General features: G+C 37.1%; 2 protein-coding genes across 3 annotated transcripts in view; one reads left to right on the forward strand and one right to left on the reverse strand.

Annotated features, from left to right (window-relative positions):
• LOC306850426 (apoptosis-resistant E3 ubiquitin protein ligase 1-like) overlaps positions 1–2,862 on the reverse strand; it is a 41,267-nt gene extending 38,405 nt beyond the window's left edge. For both annotated transcript variants that reach the window (XM_079386085.1, XM_079386084.1), the window contains exons 1-2: positions 2,784–2,862; positions 668–917 (exon numbers count right to left, since the gene is read on the reverse strand). In XM_079386085.1, coding sequence (XP_079242211.1) covers positions 668–815 — 148 coding nt within the window. In that variant the 5' untranslated portion in view covers positions 816–917; positions 2,784–2,862. The remainder of the gene's footprint in view (positions 1–667; positions 918–2,783) is intronic.
• Positions 2,863–2,895: 33 nt separating this feature from the next.
• LOC306850543 (rRNA-processing protein FCF1 homolog) lies at positions 2,896–13,120 on the forward strand. Its single transcript, XM_079386223.1, has 8 exons — positions 2,896–2,941; positions 3,038–3,105; positions 3,773–3,844; positions 6,596–6,744; positions 9,221–9,293; positions 10,958–11,045; positions 12,246–12,340; positions 13,019–13,120. Exons 1-8 carry the CDS (start codon positions 2,939–2,941, stop codon positions 13,065–13,067), a joined length of 597 nt encoding a protein of 198 aa, XP_079242349.1. The 5' UTR covers positions 2,896–2,938; the 3' UTR covers positions 13,068–13,120.
• Positions 13,121–19,048: the final 5,928 nt, after the last annotated feature.

The raw sequence follows: 19,048 nt of genomic DNA on the forward strand, positions 1-19,048 counted from the left end.
TCTACACGTCATTTTCTTTCTGAACACGGACGGTATTGGGATGCGGCCCGAATTGCGGGGGATCACGATGCCGGCTCACCATCATGATGTCTATCAGCCATTGGCGATTGATGATGGCATCGTCTATCGGCTCAACCCTATAAAAAAATAACCCCCTCCACCCCTCAAATTAAAAAAATCCCCTCTCACAAGAGTCACCTAAGAGGCCAATTACACCCATTTTCAAAAATGAAATTCAGGCCCTGAATAAATGTCTAAAAATCCTGATTGGACTATCACTATAAATAATTCTACATGATAAATAGAAGGCTTTAAAGAGATCAGTATCGGTGATTGTATTGGCAGATAGTGTTTTCTGTGATCGATGATGGGCCTCAAAATTCCTGATCGGAGCACCCCTACCATTTATCCATGTTTAAATCTGTTGCAGCATGTATGCAGCAAAAATATGTTCGATAAATTGGCGTAATATTTAATTATGACTAGACATTTTTACATATATTAACAATATTATTATTTCTATTAATAAAAATTGACGGCCCCCCCTGCAATACTGTTGTGGCCCACAGGTTGAAAACCAATGCTCTAATATTTCTAATATTCTAAACAATCCTGGTGAGGCAAATCTATAAACTAAAAGTGTTTGTTTTTAAAGTGTTGAACTAACCTTCAAACAAATACTTGTATTCGGATAGGCTGTGTCTCTGGAGCCATTCTTCAATCTGACTTTCCTTGCCTTTCTTCCAGCGCACCTCCCAGAAGAAAATCCACGAGACTGAACAGAAGACGAAGGTCAGCAAAAAGAGACGGTCCATTAGACCATGTTCCGGCTCCACTCAGACCTCTGTGAGCTCAGGGTCTGCCTTGCTTTCTGCTGTCCTATCTGGTCTGGAGTACTTCTCCCATGTCTTCTCCTACTGGGGAAAAGGACAGCATACATATGATTTAGGACTTGTGAAGCATTGTTTGATTGTTTAAGTACAAATATTTGCAGTGCATTTAGAAAGTATTCAAACCCTTTCATTGTCACATTTTTGCACCGTGTCTACACTGGACGTGAGTGGTACGACATGATGAGACGTGGCTAAAGACAATAAAATTCTGTCTCCACTGGATGCAGCACAATGTGGGCCACAAATCTCCAACAGTAAACTGATGCCTTGTTCTATTTATGGAATGCTGACAGAAAGGTCAAATGATCTGAAACAGCTCAGTCTACTGTAGACAACCTCTACCTGGCACGATGCTATGCAAGCAACAACAGTCATGTTCAATATTCTTCAAAATATCTTCTTTTGTGTTCAACAGAAGAAAGAAACTAATACAGATTTGGAACAACTTAAGGGAGAGTAAATGACAATTTTCATTTTTGGGTGAACTATCCCTTTAATATTTAGATGAAGCACACTGAGCGGCAATTAAAGCCTCAGGTCGAGGGTATAATGCGACAAGCTTTGCACATCTCAGATTTGGGGATTTTCTGTGAAACACAAAAAAAGGATATTTTGATGAATGTTGAGAGCCAAACAATATTGGAGCTCAATGACTTCCATCACATGAAAAAAATAAAATATTAAAATAATATCTTCTATGTAAAAAAAAAAGTTTTGTAAGAACATAAGGGTGAATAAACGGCTTAATTTTCATGTTTTGGTGAACTATCCCTTTAAGGATTTCTCTGTATTTTGCTACATTCAGCTTTCCTTCTACATTGACCAGTTCCTGCCTCTAAAATACAGTATGATGGTACCTACAACATTGAGATAATATTACACAGATGATGAGCAGTTCCTGGTTTCCTCCTTAAAGAGGCCTCAATTTTTCATCATGGGCCGTTTTTTATTGGGGGGGGGGGGGGATTCCAAGTTTCCATCTGGCCACTCTGACATAAAGCTCAGATTGGTGGAGTGTTGTAGTGATGGATGTCCTTCTGCAAGTTTCTCCCATCTACACACATGATCTCTGGAACTCAACCAGTGAATCTGTCAGGTTCTTGGTCACATCTCCCCTGATTGTTCAGCTTGGCCGGACAACCTGCTCTTTGAACAATTCTACTTGTTCCAAACTTGTTCCATGTCTGAATTATGGAGGCCACTGTGCTCCTGTGCAGCTTCCAATGCAGCAGAAAATGTTTGAGCCTTCTCAAGATCTGTGCCTCGACACAAACCTGTGTCTGTTCCTTTGACCACATGGCTTGGTTTTTACTCTGGTATGCATTTTCAGTTTTTTACAATTTACAAGGTTACCACAAATCTGCTTTGCCTCAATAGATTGGTTTTTGCTTTACAGGGTAACGTTAACGTTATAGAGAACAGAATGATGTAAAAATAAAAATTGAGCATTTCGCAAAATGCTTCAACATTTCATAATGTGGAAAAAAAATGTATATAAATGTATATAAATAATTACTGCAGCTCTTCCATGATGTCGTTTAGGTCTTTAAACATTGAAGTCCTGTTATCAGTACAGACTTTAATATTCAATATATTTCATCGGTGCATACTAGTGAAGCAAAATACACAAAAATAAAGTCCCCGAAAAATGTTAGCATATATTGCCTACCTAAATAACAATCCAAACCTACATATCCTGAACTTCGAATCAGTGGCATAAACACAACATATACGACCAGAACAATCACACAATGCCATAGAAAAACAACACTCAGTACTGAAATACCCACAATGCGGTTAAAAGTAATCAATTAAGCCTATAAAGTACTGTACGACTCTTTACTATTCATATTTAGACAACAGCTGCAGTATTGTCTTCTAGATATTTACCTTGATGGATGTCTTTTGAGAACCGGAAACACCGCAGGATCTAGCGCTAGCACAGATGACGCAGGAAATGACGCTGCGTAAGTAAATTTGGAAAGTGTCGCATAATGTTGACGTCAGAGGACTCGTTGTCGCACACGAGGACATTTTCAGCCGTCATGGTAAAATAAAGTGTTTATCTCAATAATGCTTAACAATGCACACAATGGCTTTATTTCTTCTTTGGTTGAGTGACAACTTGTGTTTGTGTGAATTAGGGAAAACAGAAGAAACAGAAAAAATATGCCACGATGAAAAGAATGATCAGTTTAAAGGATCAGAGGATGTGAGTATCATCGTTTGTATTGTATTATATTATTTATTAGCAACACATGGATTAAAATGCTTCTCACAAGATGATAATATTGGTAGCGTGTCACAGAGAGAATCTAATGAAATAATAAACTGATATAAATTACACAAACGTTATAGTCCAAATTTGGGTTGTTTTGATTTGGTGTTATCGAGAAACTTTTTCCTTTTAATATCAATGTTGAAAACAGTTTTTGCTGCTTAAAACTTTTACAGAGACCATGATACACTGCTATTCAAAAGTTTGGGGTAAGATTTGAAAATAATAAAATGGTGCCTGGCTTTTTATAACACGGGCTGAAATTGGGGATGGGGGGGTGTTTAAGGGGTTAAAAACTCATATTATGTACAGAAAAGTATATTGTATGAGTATAAAGTACAGAAAATACACAGACATGTAGTCCGCTGAGCAAAGTAACATTACCATGTTACTGCCATTTATTTTTCCTGTTGGGCCTCAATGTAAAACACTCTTTATAAGATCCATTTACTGTTATAAATATAATTTCTGGCATTCATTTTATGATGCTTGAAAATGCATATTTTAGTGATTGAGTTGAAAATAACTCAATTTGCTACAGTATGCACAGTCTGTAAAAAGTAGCATCTCATAACCTTGCTTTTTTTCTCTTTTTGTCCAGAAAAGAACAGGACAGGGCAAAAACACAAAAGAAGAAGAAAGAGGATCCCTCAGTCATTAAAGAACAAGAAGTGTAAGTTTGAATTCTATATTTCGGATTGTGTTTGTGTTACTTTGCATCTGTTGATGCGTGCATGCTGATTTATTATTGTGCAGAAATTGCAATATGCTTATTTGAATGGCATGAGATATAAACATTGACTCACAGTGTACGGTTTGATCATATCTATTCTAATATTTTCTCCAAATATAGAATTGCTTTTAGTGAAAAGTTTAGATATGGTACTTTATAAAGTTAATAAATGATAAGAATAATAAATAATAATCTGAACTTCATGTATTAAAAATAATACAACCAAACAGAAGTTCAAAGCTCTAAGTGGTGGCCTCTCCATATTCTATTTAATAAAGCATTTTGAGGATCATGGTAAACTCCATCCCCACATGTAAAACAAAATAGTTTAAACTTAATTTAAAATGACAGAGCATTTAGCTGTACCATACAAATATTATTTCAAATCAAATTAAACTTTAAAATTATTTTTATATACTGTCCAGTAGTTTTGAAGTACCTGTACTTCAGTACCAAGTCGATACTTAAATTTGAAAAATGTAAGCATACCAGTCTTTCTGCAAAACCTGTAATAGAGCGTAGTGGATCGATCTAGTACCTGCCAATAGGCAGCAGCTTTTAGTATTTACTGTATTTGTATGAGCGCTCTGTGAAGAGCATGAAAAATTTCAGTTTGAGTCACAGCGAACAAAGCGTGCCAAATGAGCTCTGAATAATTTTATATTTCACCATCGTTTTTAATTCGATTATCTCATCAATACTTCATGGGACTTTTTTTTCCTTCACCAAAACCGTTAGATATACCGTCTTGTACATGTCTTTTTGTCAGATTTTCATATACTTTTTTGCTTCAACTAAAAAGTTTGTAATGTTTTGGTTCACCTTGAGGCTCTTTGACTTGGTTCATGGCTTAAAGAGGTTTAAAAAATATATATTTTTAAAAATCCCTATGGAAAATTTATTGAAAAAATACTTCAGAAACAAGTGCCACTGAAATAGAGGTCAAGTCTATAGCGAGTGAAGTGAAGTGATATTAGTTTCATTGATTATAAAGTGAGTGCTCTTTACTTGGATTCTCTATGTAGGCTAAACTGTTCATAATTTGATTAAAAATTTTATTTTTCAATCTGCAATTTACACACTGCAAAGATTCCAGAGTGCAGGACAAATATCTTATAAAAATATAATTGTGCATTATGTGTTGATCTTTTTAATGCAATACTATTTTAAGGCTTCATGCTAATGTTTTAAGTTTTAACTTATTGTTTACTACTTAATACCATTAATAATTAACTCATTATATATTTTTTTTAATTAAACAATTAAAATATGTATTGTTTTAATTTAAAAAGGTTTAATTAAAATATGTAAAGTAGTCCCAATAGTTTTGCTATAGTACCGAAATTTACTGTATTAGTTTCATCTACTGAAATTCTGGTACCGTGATAACACTACTGTCCAGTAATGCAGCTAGATCACTAGATACATCCAAACTATTTATGATAAATGTACATTTTCCAAATTTTCAATTGAAATAACTGTTATTGTAATGTCCTTACTCTTTTTTTGGATAGACTTCAAATTAGACATGACAAATTTTTCATAAAACAAGATATTTGCAGACAAACTGTCATCTTCTTATTTTTTTTATCCATACTTGTCAATTTACCATTAATGATTTTTCATATAAATATTTTAAAGCAGTAGTACACCCCACAATGATAATACTGTCATCATTTACTCACCTTCACAACATTCCAAACTCATTGGATTTTCTTCTCTCTCTCTCTCTCTCTCTCTCTCTCTCTCTCTGTGAAATACAAAAGATGTTTGAATTAGGGGCTCAATGGATCACAAAACTCACAGATCAATTCATATTACGCAAAAATGAACTTTGTGTTCTATTTATTACTTAAGTACTTTGATACCACAGCAAATACTACCAACCTAATAAAGTTCAAACATTATCAATAATAACAGAACAGTCAGCAATAAAATGGGACCAACAACAGCTTGTTGAACAAAAACTTGCTGAAAAACGTATTCTGAGATAAATTTGTAGGTATGTGTCCATTCATGTGCGAGAAGACGCAACAGAAAACTGAATTCTGTGTTCTTGCAGTTTCTGAAACACGCTTGGTGTGTGCGCAGAAAACAGCATGCAGGGTACCAAATTGTGTTCTCTTCGCTTCTTTCATTTTTTAAAAATGCTTGAATGTTTAATTGTCAAAACTTAGAAGCGCATGTGCATCAGTCAATGATGGTTAAACTTTGCAACTAATCCACAAATCACATCCGTGCCAAACGGTGGGGCTGGTCCAAACAGATCACAGAACAACTATGATCCATAGAGCCCCTAATTTGAATTAATTGGCTGTTTTTGTCCATATAATGAAAGTCAATGTTTTCCATAAGTTTCATGCACCAAAAAGAAGTAATCTGTACAACTGTACAAGCTGTACCAGTGGTATTACCAAGTCTTCTTAGGTAAATTATCACTTTAGAAGATTTTGTACATCAGAATATCAAATCAAATCAAATTTATAACTTCTGGCTGGCCTAGTCGAACGTCACACGTCATCGCAGAAAATGAATTTCAAATTTCAGAGCAAAAACTTCTGTTCTCTTAAACGTCTATATAATTCCTGTAGTGATAATTATAGTAATATGTTGAGTAATGCTTTTGAGTCTTTGCATGCATGTGTTTGCATTAATTATAATAATTTATGCCTCAACCTATCTTTCTTTCAGAGCAAAGTACCCATCTTGTATGTTCTTTCAATACAACACCCAGCTTGGACCTCCATATTACATCCTTGTTGATACCAACTTTATCAACTTTTCTATTAAGGCCAAATTAGATGTTGTCCAGTCAATGATGGACTGCCTCTATGCTAAATGTAAGTCTCCACATTCTCAGAATTACTTTCATCAATGCTAATGTGGAAGAGGATGGGTGTTATGAGGCAGTTTTGGCCTAATGGTTAGAGAGTTGGACTTGTAACCCAAAGGCCGCAGGTTCGAGTCTACAATTCCAGCAGGGATTGTAGGTGGGGGGAGGGAATATACAGTACTCTCTTCCACCCTCAATAACATGACTGAGGTGCCCTTGAGCAAGGCACCGAACCCAGAGCTGCTCCCTGGGCGCCGCAACAAAAATGGATGCCCACTGCTCCGGGTGTGTGTTTAGGGGGTGTGTGTGTTTGAATGGGATAAATGCACAGCACAAGTTCAGCCACCAGTATTGGACACCATACTTGCCTACATGTCATGATCACTGTGGAGATTCCATTGCAGCAACATTGAACAAAAATTATGCTGTATTTAATACAGAGTTTACATCATAATCCTGTGGATACAGGGCTGAAAATGGAGGGTTCCTGTTTTTTGTTTTTTTAACAGAAAATTAAAGAGATTTCTATCTTGAAATGAACCAAGATTTTAGTCAAAAAACTGAACAAAAATCTTTTTTAACATGTTATGAAATTGATAAAACTGTTGGAATTTAAAAAAAAAAAGCTTGAGTTTCTGTTATTGAGGCATACTGTATATTGAGTAAAAAAAGTTTCATAACCTCATGCGATGAGGGAGAGAGAATTAAACTGATTAATAGTCTGAGGTAATCATCAAAACAATAAGCTTTCTCTAAAACAGTTTCATCTTGTTTAACCATATTTTGTAAAAAATAAATAAAATACAAAAGAAAGAATGGATAAGTCAGCATGTTGATTTCCATGCCGGTCTGCAGAAAAGCAGCACCAGGCAAAATGAAAATGAAAATTCACCCTGTGACAGTAGATGGTGCTTGTAGAACAGCAGAAATAGAACTGTTTCACCTGTAACCTAATTAGATTTTTATTTAATTTATTTTAGTTTAGTTTAATTATAGTTCTAATTATTGTTATAGTTTTTATACTTAAAGGGGTCATCGGATGCTCATTTTCCACAAGTTTACTTCCTCTTCCGTGGAGTGACGAGCAGTTCTCTGAGGCTGTAAACTTCAGCCGCGTTTGTCGCAGAACTTGCTAACTAGCACATTATTAGGAAAGGCAATTTGCAAAGATTCATAAAAAAACTTTATACTCACTTCTTCTGTAGGTGAAGCTGGATCACATATGATTCGCGTAAACAGACTCGTTTATGTTTAACCGAGGGGCACATTACCTTCAAAAACAAAAGTAATCCACCGTGTCTTCAGCGGCTCAGTTATCAGGGTTAAATGACAATGATTTGGCTTTCCAAGTACCACCATTATGAATACATGTACACGCATACATATCTATATATATATATATATATATATATGTGTATTTATATGTGTGTGTATATATATTCTTCAAAATATCTTACCTGTTCTACAGAAGAATGAAAGTCATACAGGTCTGGAATGACATGAGTGAGTAAATTATGGTAATTTTCATTGATTTGATTGTTGATTTTAAACCGTTGGGCCTGGTGAAAAATTCAAGGCTTACATAATTTGTGATATGATAATGAATGATATAATATTTACTTCTCCTACTATATATAACTTAAAAAGTCGTGACGTATTGTCAAGTATGGTGACCCATACTCGATATTGGTGCTCTGCGTTTAACCCATCCAAGTGCACACACACAGCAGTGAGTAGTGAACAAATCCACACACACACACACACACACACACCGTGAACACACACCCGGAGCAGTGGGCAGCCATGCTGCAGCGCCCGGGGAGCAGTTGAGGGTTCGGTGCCTTGCTCAAGGGCACCTCAGTCGTGGTATTGAGGGTGGAGAGAGCGCTGGACATTCACTCCCCCCACCTACAATCCCTGCCGGCCGGGGACTCGAACTCGCAACCTTTCGATTACGAGTCCGACTCTCTAACCATTAGGCCACGACTTCCCCTTTTTATATATATATAAATAAATATATATATTTATTTTTTCTATTATTGGCTCTTAGTGGCATCTCCACTGATGTGATCTGGGGTCATATGCATCAAACTTCAGAAATGCTCTTAAGAACAGATCACACTTAAGTGTTGTGTAGAAAAAAACTCAACCACTGAATTAACCAGTAGTACATTTGCAAGGGTTTGATGTAATAGTATTATATGACACCATTCATTAATTCATGATTTATTACAACACAAAATGGTATTTTAGTAACAGGTTTCTTTGTTGAATAATTTTGGATGAATGAAATGGGAAGGCCAATTTTAATTCCCTGTATGTATTAATATAAATGTTTAGGCCTATACATTTTTACCCTGTCTGAGTGCTTTATGCATACAGCCCCTAATCTTCACACAAGTTACACAATCTGACTAAACTACTAACATTTGTAGTTTTCAAGCTAATAATTAAGCTAATTTTGTTTTTTTTGTGTCATTCAGGTGTTCCTTGCATAACGGACTGTGTGATGGCTGAGCTTGAGAAATTAGGGATGAAGTTTCGAGTGGCTTTGCGGTAATGCACACTTTCATGACATACATGTTACAGTATCAGTGTCTTGAACACTGGGGACCAAACCAGTATTTGGGGACAGGGGCATAATAATAATCCTTTTTATTTAAATGTCCTGTTTTTATTTATTTAAATGAAAGATTTAAAGGGAATAATGAAAAGCTGTAAAACAAGTTTAGTTTGTAAAATCAAATTGAACTATTTGCAAATAATAGTTTTATTTTAAAATATGCACATTCACTTTAAATCACATTCAGTTGTGAATTACATGAATAACACCTATATTTTCTATCTAAAACTGAAAAAACTTAAACAAAAAAGCATAATACTGTCGGTTGTTTCACTTTTCTTTCCTAAAACAGTTGGCAAATATGTTTAGCTACTTGCATCTTGCACTCTTTCACTGTTAAAACTAAAGTGGTGGGACACACACTCAGCTACTCTGAACAGTAAAGCTAGTCTTCTCTGATTTGATTGGCCATCGTAGTCATTTTGTCAATGATGAGCACTGTTAGACCTCTGAGGCAGTTGATCCTAAAAATATATCCCCTAAAACGCCATCCTAACAGCACACAGTGTGTAACATAGTACAGCAGCTCAGCATCAGGAACAACAAACATGCCATTCACTATTTTACAGAACAAAATGAACAAATACATTAACATGGTATGTAAGCTTAATGCTCATTACACAAATACAGTCATATAAAATATATAATTTTAATGCAAAATTAAATCCATATGCATGATAAATATCTTGCAGAAATTTCTGTTATCATAGGGAAAATTACTAGCTTTGTTTGCCCTTAGCATGTCATGCTTAGACTTGTAATTAGTCGCAATGTTGTAATTAAAAGGCATTTTTCTTTTTAGAGCTCATGTGTGAAGAGTTTTTGAAATGCTGGTAAATCAGCTGCAGCATTTGCTGGCTTAAGCAGTAGTAACTTCAGTTCCACCTTTGTTGAAGTGTGTGCCACTGCAGTGGTCATAATATTAACTACATTGTGGACAGCCGTAAATGACATTTAAACAGTTTGACCAATTTGATATCGTTACAGTTTCAACAGAGTTTATATTACATTTGCATGTAATCATTTAGAAGACTTTTTTTTTTCCAAAGTGACTTACAAATGAGGACAATAGAATCAATCTGTCGTAATTGCTGTTCTGATTTGCGAATGGCAGACATCACACTTTTCCTGCAGTGTCCGTCATATTGATAGCGGCTCTCTGACACCCACAAATTCTATGCAAAATCCCAAAAATTGAGTGAGAGAGAGAAGCCCTGTTTCCAGGGTATTAAAGTTTATTTTTGGTCATTTCATCAAAAGTTGTCAGCATCTGGAATGGTAACAGTGTAGATAATAGATGTGAATAGTAGATGTGGTGCATTCAGGGCCGCGCTATCCTAATGGGCAACATGGGCTGCAGCCCAGGGGCCCCTCCCGAGTCAATTCTGCATTTTATAGGGTTGCCAACTGTTCCGTATCGCCACGTATTTAAGGCATCAGCTGCGTTAGCCCAGTGCCCCGCAAAGGCTTAACACATAGGGTGCATTTACCAGAAAAGTTAAAATTGGCATTTTTCTGTGGTTTTAACAGGTTTTATGTATGAAAGTGGCTACGCTTTCTTCCTTGGTTTTTATGCTGATTTGGACTTTATTTATAGGATTGCAAAAGATCCCCGCTTTGATCGATTACCTTGCTCACACAAAGGAACATATGCTGATGACTGCTTGGTGCAAAGAGTAACGCAGGTATGAGAACTTTGTGATCTTTGGGGTTATAATTGTTTACCTTTTCTAAAATGGCAGCATCATTATTTGTAACAATTTTCACCTGAGATTTGGAACCAAATTACATATAGCAATCTGTGTTGCATTATATGCCAGTTGTGACGGTGGGTAAAAAAATATAATTTTTCCCCAAAAATGTATTAAAGATATCTTAATATCCTTGTAGAATTTGGTTTTTAGATCTTTTTTTTTCTGGTATCTTCATATGCTTACAGAGATATAATGGAGTCATAGCGTGGCTCCAAGAATTAGTTAAATTGTACACATTTTCAGTGGTCGAAAACCAAATGTGTGTCATTTTGCATACAGCTGATACTTTTTTTCTTTTAAAGATAACTGAACTTCAGCTAATTCAGGGTGGCCATTTATATCTATGTTTTAAGAGATGTAACCATAAAACCTTTTGTGTTCAGGTCCAATTTTGACCCGAGTAACAACTGAGGCTTAACACATAATGTTATGCAGACTTTTTTGATCAGTGAGTTAGATCATTTACAGTTATACACAGGTAGACGTTTTTGTTGTTGTTGTTTTTAACAATGTGCTAAAAGTAGGCCTATACATTTGATCAATTCATGCATTCCCTGGGAATCGAACGCATGACCTTGCTGTTACTCTTCAGAAGCTACAGGAATTCAACTTCTGTCAAAAAATTTGCTTCTTTCCCATGTCTCTCACACACCATTAGGACTGAATTTTGATAAACATGAATATGCACACCGATTGATGATCATTTTTTTCATGGTTCAATTTAATAAAAAAGAGGCTAAAATGTTGCAAAAACACTAACATTCAAAACTTTAAAATAATTGCATATTCATTAATTAATTAGAAGTTACTGATCAGATACAATATGGCTTTAGTTCAGAAATGTGACTGTTTTAATAATCTTATTTTAATAAAAATGGACCCAGGAATGCAAAGTCGAATGCAGATTTTGAATGCATTATGAAGGTTAAGGCACAGCAAATGTGGAGGGTTCACAAAAGCAAGCAATCAAACACACAAAACAAATAAATAAAATGAGATTCTCAAATATATATTAGGAGTAAAAATGAAGTAAATTCACAAGTCAATAAAATAAGTGAGATTATGAAACAATTCTAATCAGAGTTGATAACCTTTATATTATGACTAAAGCATTCCCATTTATTTCATTAGCACAAATGTTACATTGTGGCCACGGTGGACAGGGACCTAAAAAGGAGGATTCGGAAGATCCCAGGTGTCCCCATCATGTACATCTCCAATCACAGGTACTCAAGCTCTCTTTGCTAAGTTTTACCGTGATGTTACTGAGGAGTGGGTCTGGCGGGTTTGCCTTATCAGCTCGTGAGTGCAAGTGAGAAAGTCTAGGTTATGTACAAACTACTACAGGATGCTTTCTGTAGTGATGGTCTGGCAGTGTTTGTGTACTTTTTCATAGATTGAGTGGATTAGATGCAATATTTGTTAAATATACAGACGTTTCGAACCTTTTTAACTTGCAACAAACACTTTTCGCTCAATTTTAATTACTGCTTAATAAATCCCCTGAATATAGATGAATAAAGTTTAGCACAGGGCAATACTAGTAAAATTGCATTTTATTTTAATTTTATTTTTGTATTAGAGATGCAGGAAATAAGTTAGTTCTATTATAAAAACAGATTTGTGAGCAATACCGGAAATGAAGGTGTCAGAATAACATGAAACGCACACGGTCCCTCTGGAGAAGCTGCGCAGATTGAGCCAGCCAACTGCTCTCAGATCGCTCTCGCAAAACTTTGATGGCATACATTACAGTGACATGGCATTGTCACCATCTCAAGTCAGACACAATTTCTACCTGGCATGCACTGCTTCACGTCCGACCGATTATTGTAACAGAAGAATATTATCTTATCGCCTGTGTAAATTAATATAACTTATAATTTTATTTTAATTTTTTTCAGGTATAACATTGAGAGGATGCCAGATGATTATGGCGCACCACGGATGTAGATGTTTGTTTGTAGGCTGTCATAAATAAATAAAAAATCACCATGGATAAATTTATCAGTGTCCTTGTTTGTCAAATTGCTGTTTGTCAATTATTATTGTTAATTATAGTGGGCTTCTTGTGGCTAAAACCATATTTACATTCTGCAGTGCTACACACAGGATGACTTGAATGCAAGTAATTGTAAAATAGACTACTGGGACAATGTACAGCTGGCTAAAGATTTGTTTTTACTATTTATTTTAAATTTGCGATTAATCGTGATTAATCACAGTTCATGACTGTGATTAACGCGATTACATTTTGAATCTATTGACAGCACTTATCATTATATATATATATATATATATATATATATATATATATATATATATATATATATATATATATATATATACACACACACACACACACACACACACACACACACACACACACACACACACACACAGAGGTGCATCTCAAAAAATTTGAATATCGTGAAAGTTTTTTTTGTAACTTATTTCAAAAAGTTAAACTTTAATAAATATTGTAGATTCATTACATGAAAAGTAAAACATTTCAAAAGTTTTTTTTTTTTTTTTTTTTTTTGATGATTAGAAAGTCACGAAAGTCAAAAATCCAGTATCTCAAAATATTTGAATATTTCCTAAGATTAATCAAAAAAAGTATTTGCAAAACAGAAAAGTTCAAAGTATGTTCATTTATGCACTCAATACTTAGTCGGGGCTCCTTTAGCACAAATTCCAGCATCAGTGAGGTGTTGCATGGAAGCGATCAGCCTGTGGCACTGCTGAGGCACTATTGAGCCTTCAGCTCGTCTGGATTGTTGGATCGACTGTTTCTCATCTTTCTCTTCAAAATATCCCATAGATTATGGAGTTCAGGTCAGGCGTGTTGGCTGGCCAATCAAGCCCAGTTATATCATGGTCAGCAAACCACTTGGAAGTGGCTTTGGCACTGTGGGCAGGTGCTAAAGTCCTAATGGAAAAAGAAATTGGCATCTCCATAAAGCTTGTCTGCAGATGGAAGCATAGAGTGCTCCAAAATCTTCTGATAGATGGCTGCATTGACTTTGGACTTGATAAAACACAATGGACCAACACCAACAGATGTCACGGCACCCCAAATCATCACTGACTTTGGAAATTTCACACTGGACTTCAAGCAGATTCACTCTAAGACATGCTGGGTTAAATACAACCCAGCGCTGGATAAAATATGGACGGGGTGGCCTGGGACAAAAAATCTTCACAATATGACTGCTTTTGCTGTATTTGATTTCGGATCAAATAAATGCAGGCTTGGTGATCAGAAGAAACTTCTTTAAAAAACATTAAAAATCTTACTGTTCAAATTTTTTTTGGATAAAACTAAAATGTCAGGTTTGACAATATCATCTCTTTTTTTATTTAAATGTAGATTTATTGACATTGGCCCATGGAAACCTCTATGAACATATTTGACTTGGCCTAAAAATCGTGGGGGATGAATTTACGTTTTATTAAGAAGTGTTTGCATATTCTACACTCATGGTGCGTGCACACGTTAGATTAGATGCCTGCCTCCGTTCCGAGTCCCTATCAAGCATTTTGCCGATTCAACTGCTCTACTCTCCTCCTCCTGCCTGGCAAAGTTATTATAGTTTTGAATTTTTGAATTAGTTTTTATTAAAAATTTTAATTCTAAATTTTTTTTTCAAATTTGCATGAAACTCAGTTTAATTTTTATTAGTTTCATTAATTTTTTTGTTCGTTTTAGTTTAGTTTTTATATAGTTTAGTTTTAGTTTGTTTTAATTAAAGTTTAGCAGAATCAACAGATCACTTCCAGAGCGAAGGCCAAAAAAAGACGTAGGCATAATTTAACCTTAGCGAGGCAAACGTTTAGCTGCAAAATTAACCCATGCTGAGATTGATAGATGGTAAAAGTATACAAATATACACCAAAGGAAGCAAGCCTTTTTACCAAATAAATCTTCACAAGTTGCGCTTAATGTCATATCTAATGGTGTGTTGAGGTATTTAATATGAAAATAAACGTAGCCTAATTTAGTTATGTCTCTTCCATAATCATGATGATATTGTAACTGTTGTGTCTTGCGCACTTTTCCGTAAACATCCATGCATAAATCATGATTGGGACTAATGAAATTCAATAATAACGGCAATCGTATTTAAAAGCTCACATTTGAATGTTATTTTCTTTATTTATTTTTATTTATGAAGAATTATAAGCGTGTGTATGATGTGATTTAGCCTATGCATATTTATTTGTTCGAAAGTTTGGCAGTGATCACAAGATGCTAGGGCAAGTTTTGATGGTGGGTGATCTGAGGAGGCTTCTTGGGTTTCTCAGCTACTACTATACATTCATCCAAAATTTATCCAGGGTCGCAAAACCCTTGTATGATTTGCTGCAAGCAAAGCCTGAGACAGCAAAGGGTCCACAATGCAGGAGCAAAGTTAAAGGTCTGCAAGTACCCTCCAGGACTCCAGTAGAATGGACCAGGAGCCACCAACAGACCCTGGAAAGACTAATTGAAATGTTAGTAAACCCACCTGTGCTGGCATATCCAAACTTCAATTTACCCTTCTCCCTCCACACAGATGCATCGGAAAGGGGCCTGGGGGCTATCCTATATCAGCGAAAAGACGGGAAGTTGTGGGTCATCGGGTATCAAGGATATGTGGATGTGGGTCAAGGATATTGACGGCAACAGAGAAGAACTACAGGTTACACAGTGGTAAACTCGAGTTCCTGGCACTGAAGTGGGTGGTATGTGAAAAATTCCGAGACTACTTATTCTACGCCCCATACTTCACGGTGTATACCGACAACAACCCCCGACGCACGTGATGAGCACGGCCAAGCTCAACGCAGTAGGCCATCGGTGGATTGGGGAGTTGTCTGACTTCCAATTTGACATCAAGTACCAACCAGGGAAGTCAACATCGACGCAGACACCTTGTCTCGTCTTCCTCTGGACACCGAAGTGTATGAATCGGAGTGCACAGAAGAACTACCCATGGGGGCGATACAAGCGGCATTGGAGGGCAGTCATGTATCAGAGAGAAAAGACGTGGCCTGGGTTGCTGCTTTGTACATTTCTACAGTGGATGAGTCACAACAACCCGCAACCGTGTTGCCCACAATAGAACAAAGTGAACTGATTCAAGCTCAGAAAGATGATCCAGTAATCCAGTAAGGCTGAGATAGAAGGGTACGTGACCAGGAAGTGTCCCTGTATAAAGCATCACCACACACTCACCCATGGAACTGGTATGCATTGACTACTTGCACCTGGAACCAAGACGCAGAGGGTATGAATATATCCTGGTGGTCATGGACCACTTCACAAGGTTCGCCCAAGCTTACCCGACCAAGAAAAAGTCGGGGCGGACTGCAGCAGAGCGCCTGTTCCAAGATTACGTTCCACGCTTTGGATATCCGGCTAAATTACATCAGGGCTGTGAGTTTGAAAACGAACTCTTCCGCACTCTCCAACAGTTCACTCGAATTGGCCACTCTCGAACATCGCCATACCACCCCCAGGGCAACCCAGTTGATAGGTTTAATCGGACTCTGTTACAAATGTTAAGAACAGTGGCGGACAAGGAAAAGGAGAGGTGGAACGATCACTTACCTCAAATTGTGCATGCTTACAACTGTACACGGCATGAGTCATTTTCCTCTTGTACGGGCGGCATCCTCGCCTTCCAGTTGACATGATCTTCGGCCTGGTGGAACCAACAGAAGAAATCACACCAAAGGGGTATGCAAAGCAGTGGGCACACAGAATGAGTGAAGCATACCAGATCGCGGAGAGCCACAGTCGACTGTCAAGTGCGAGAGGGAAAGCGCAGTATGACCGGAAGGTGAGGGGGTTGTGCTGAAGGCAGGAGACCGAGTGTTGGTCAGGAACCTTGGGGAGCGAGGAGACCCAGGAAAGTTACGGTCCTACTGGGATGTATATGTGGTGAAGGAACAAGTATCAAACAACCCTGTGTATGTCATATATCCTGAGAACAGTGACCGTGGAAAGACCAGGACACTATATCGAAACCTGTTGTTACTAGTGAACGACCTACCTGTAGAAGCTCCAGCGGCGACACCTGGATCCACGAGACCTGAAAGAAAGAAAAAGACAGTGAGACTCACGAGCAATGACTATATGGATGACAGAGACAGTGACCTGGTCAGCTCTGATGCAGAGAGTAGTGCAGGAGGATACTGGTTAAGAGCCCCAGTCAACTTGCCGACATTAGGAAGTGACCGTCCCCCAGAGCAAGTTCCTGTAAGGGAAAACATTCAGGTTATGCCGGGAAGGGAAAGCTCAGGGCAGATTCAGGACAGAGAAATGCAAAGAACAAGTGAGAGTCCAGTAGAGAGAAGGGCAGCTACTGACCTTGAGGCAGTACATCCAGTTGAAAGTGAGCCTTTCTGTGGTGATTTTGTCGACAGAGCTGAGGCTCTGGGAATGGAAGAAGAGACCAGTGTGAGATGGTCAGCTAGGGAGAGGAGACCAAGGCAGATTTATACGTATGACATGTTGGCCCAACCTGTGATCCACCCCTACACCCCCACACTGAACTCAGTTACTGCTTACTCCATCCCACACATGCCTGTTTGGGGTTTACAAAACTACACCACACCCATTACTTACCCTCACTGGTACTTACCTTCAGTCCACACACCTTATGGGGTTACAACATCTGTTTATTGAGAATGGTTACAGTGTTATGGGTTATGGGAAGCTTTGATCTTTTTGTCAGGGAGAGTGTGGTACCCACAGAAAGTGTTTATGAACATTCATGAATCCCCTTATTTTTATGTGTGTAAATATATATATATATATATATATATATATATATATATATATATATATATATATATATATATATATATATATATATATATATATTTCTTATGAATAATCCAAGCAGAGACTTATTTTAAAACGGGAAGATCACATATAGGGCTGTCTTCATAGCAACTCCTAACACAAACAGGAGCTGGCAGAGAGCAGATGCGACTCCCGTTTCTTTTCTTTGTTTTCTGTGTTTACAGTGTTCACAGTAATCTGTCCACGGGTCTCCGGAGGTGGGAGCTGCAACACTTGTGTTACATGAGAAAATTAATACGTTTGCCTACTTGATGATGTAGATTAGCCTAATGCAGGTCCGGTTTGGGTTGCGACTCTCGGTCTTTGTCAAATGGTTCTGGTCTGGAAGGCTACAGAAATAAATTAGTGCTGCTGTCGGATAACGGGTTGGGTGTTCTGTTAAGTACTGCTGGTGCACGTTTACCAAACGGGACCCGTGCAGGACTCTGCTTAAACTGCTTTGCGTCTCTCCGTCAGAGATGCGCCATTTACAGGTATTTCCCTAAACCGCCACACAGCTCATATATTTTTCAGCCAAGGGGTGAGAACGTAATGATTACGAAAACGATTATTTATTTTTGTTTATTATTTTATTTCAGTTAGTTTTTCAATAACTGTTGTTAGTTTAATTTCATTTTAGTTTTTCAAATATTTTGGCATTTTTATTTTATTTCACGAATTTTGTTTTCATCTTAAGCCCTATTCGGACGGGGTTAGTTTTACATGGAGAGGTGGGGTAAAGTAATTATTACCAGAGCTTCTCAGTTATTTTAGTCCTGTCCGAATGCGCCATCTCCGTAATCATTACAGACAATATCAGTAAAGATTACGGCAACTTTTACCTTCTGTAAAAAGGTCCGGAGAAATTACCTCAAGTAATACTAATCCTGTGCGAATAGACCATCTGTAATAATATATGTTCCATATTCCATCATTTCCTGTCATTTTCCGCGTTTTTTTCAAATATGGAGGCGCTTGAAGAAGCTTTCAGTTGCGTTCTAAGCAGAGGGTCAAGTCAGTGGCAAACCTCAATTCTTTTCAACATAAAATTATGCAGGATTAGTTAAACCACACCAGCCACGCTACACTTACTCTCTCT

This window comes from Barbus barbus (genome assembly GCF_936440315.1).
Source record: "Barbus barbus genome assembly, chromosome: 30".
Classification (NCBI taxonomy): domain Eukaryota; kingdom Metazoa; phylum Chordata; class Actinopteri; order Cypriniformes; family Cyprinidae; genus Barbus; species Barbus barbus.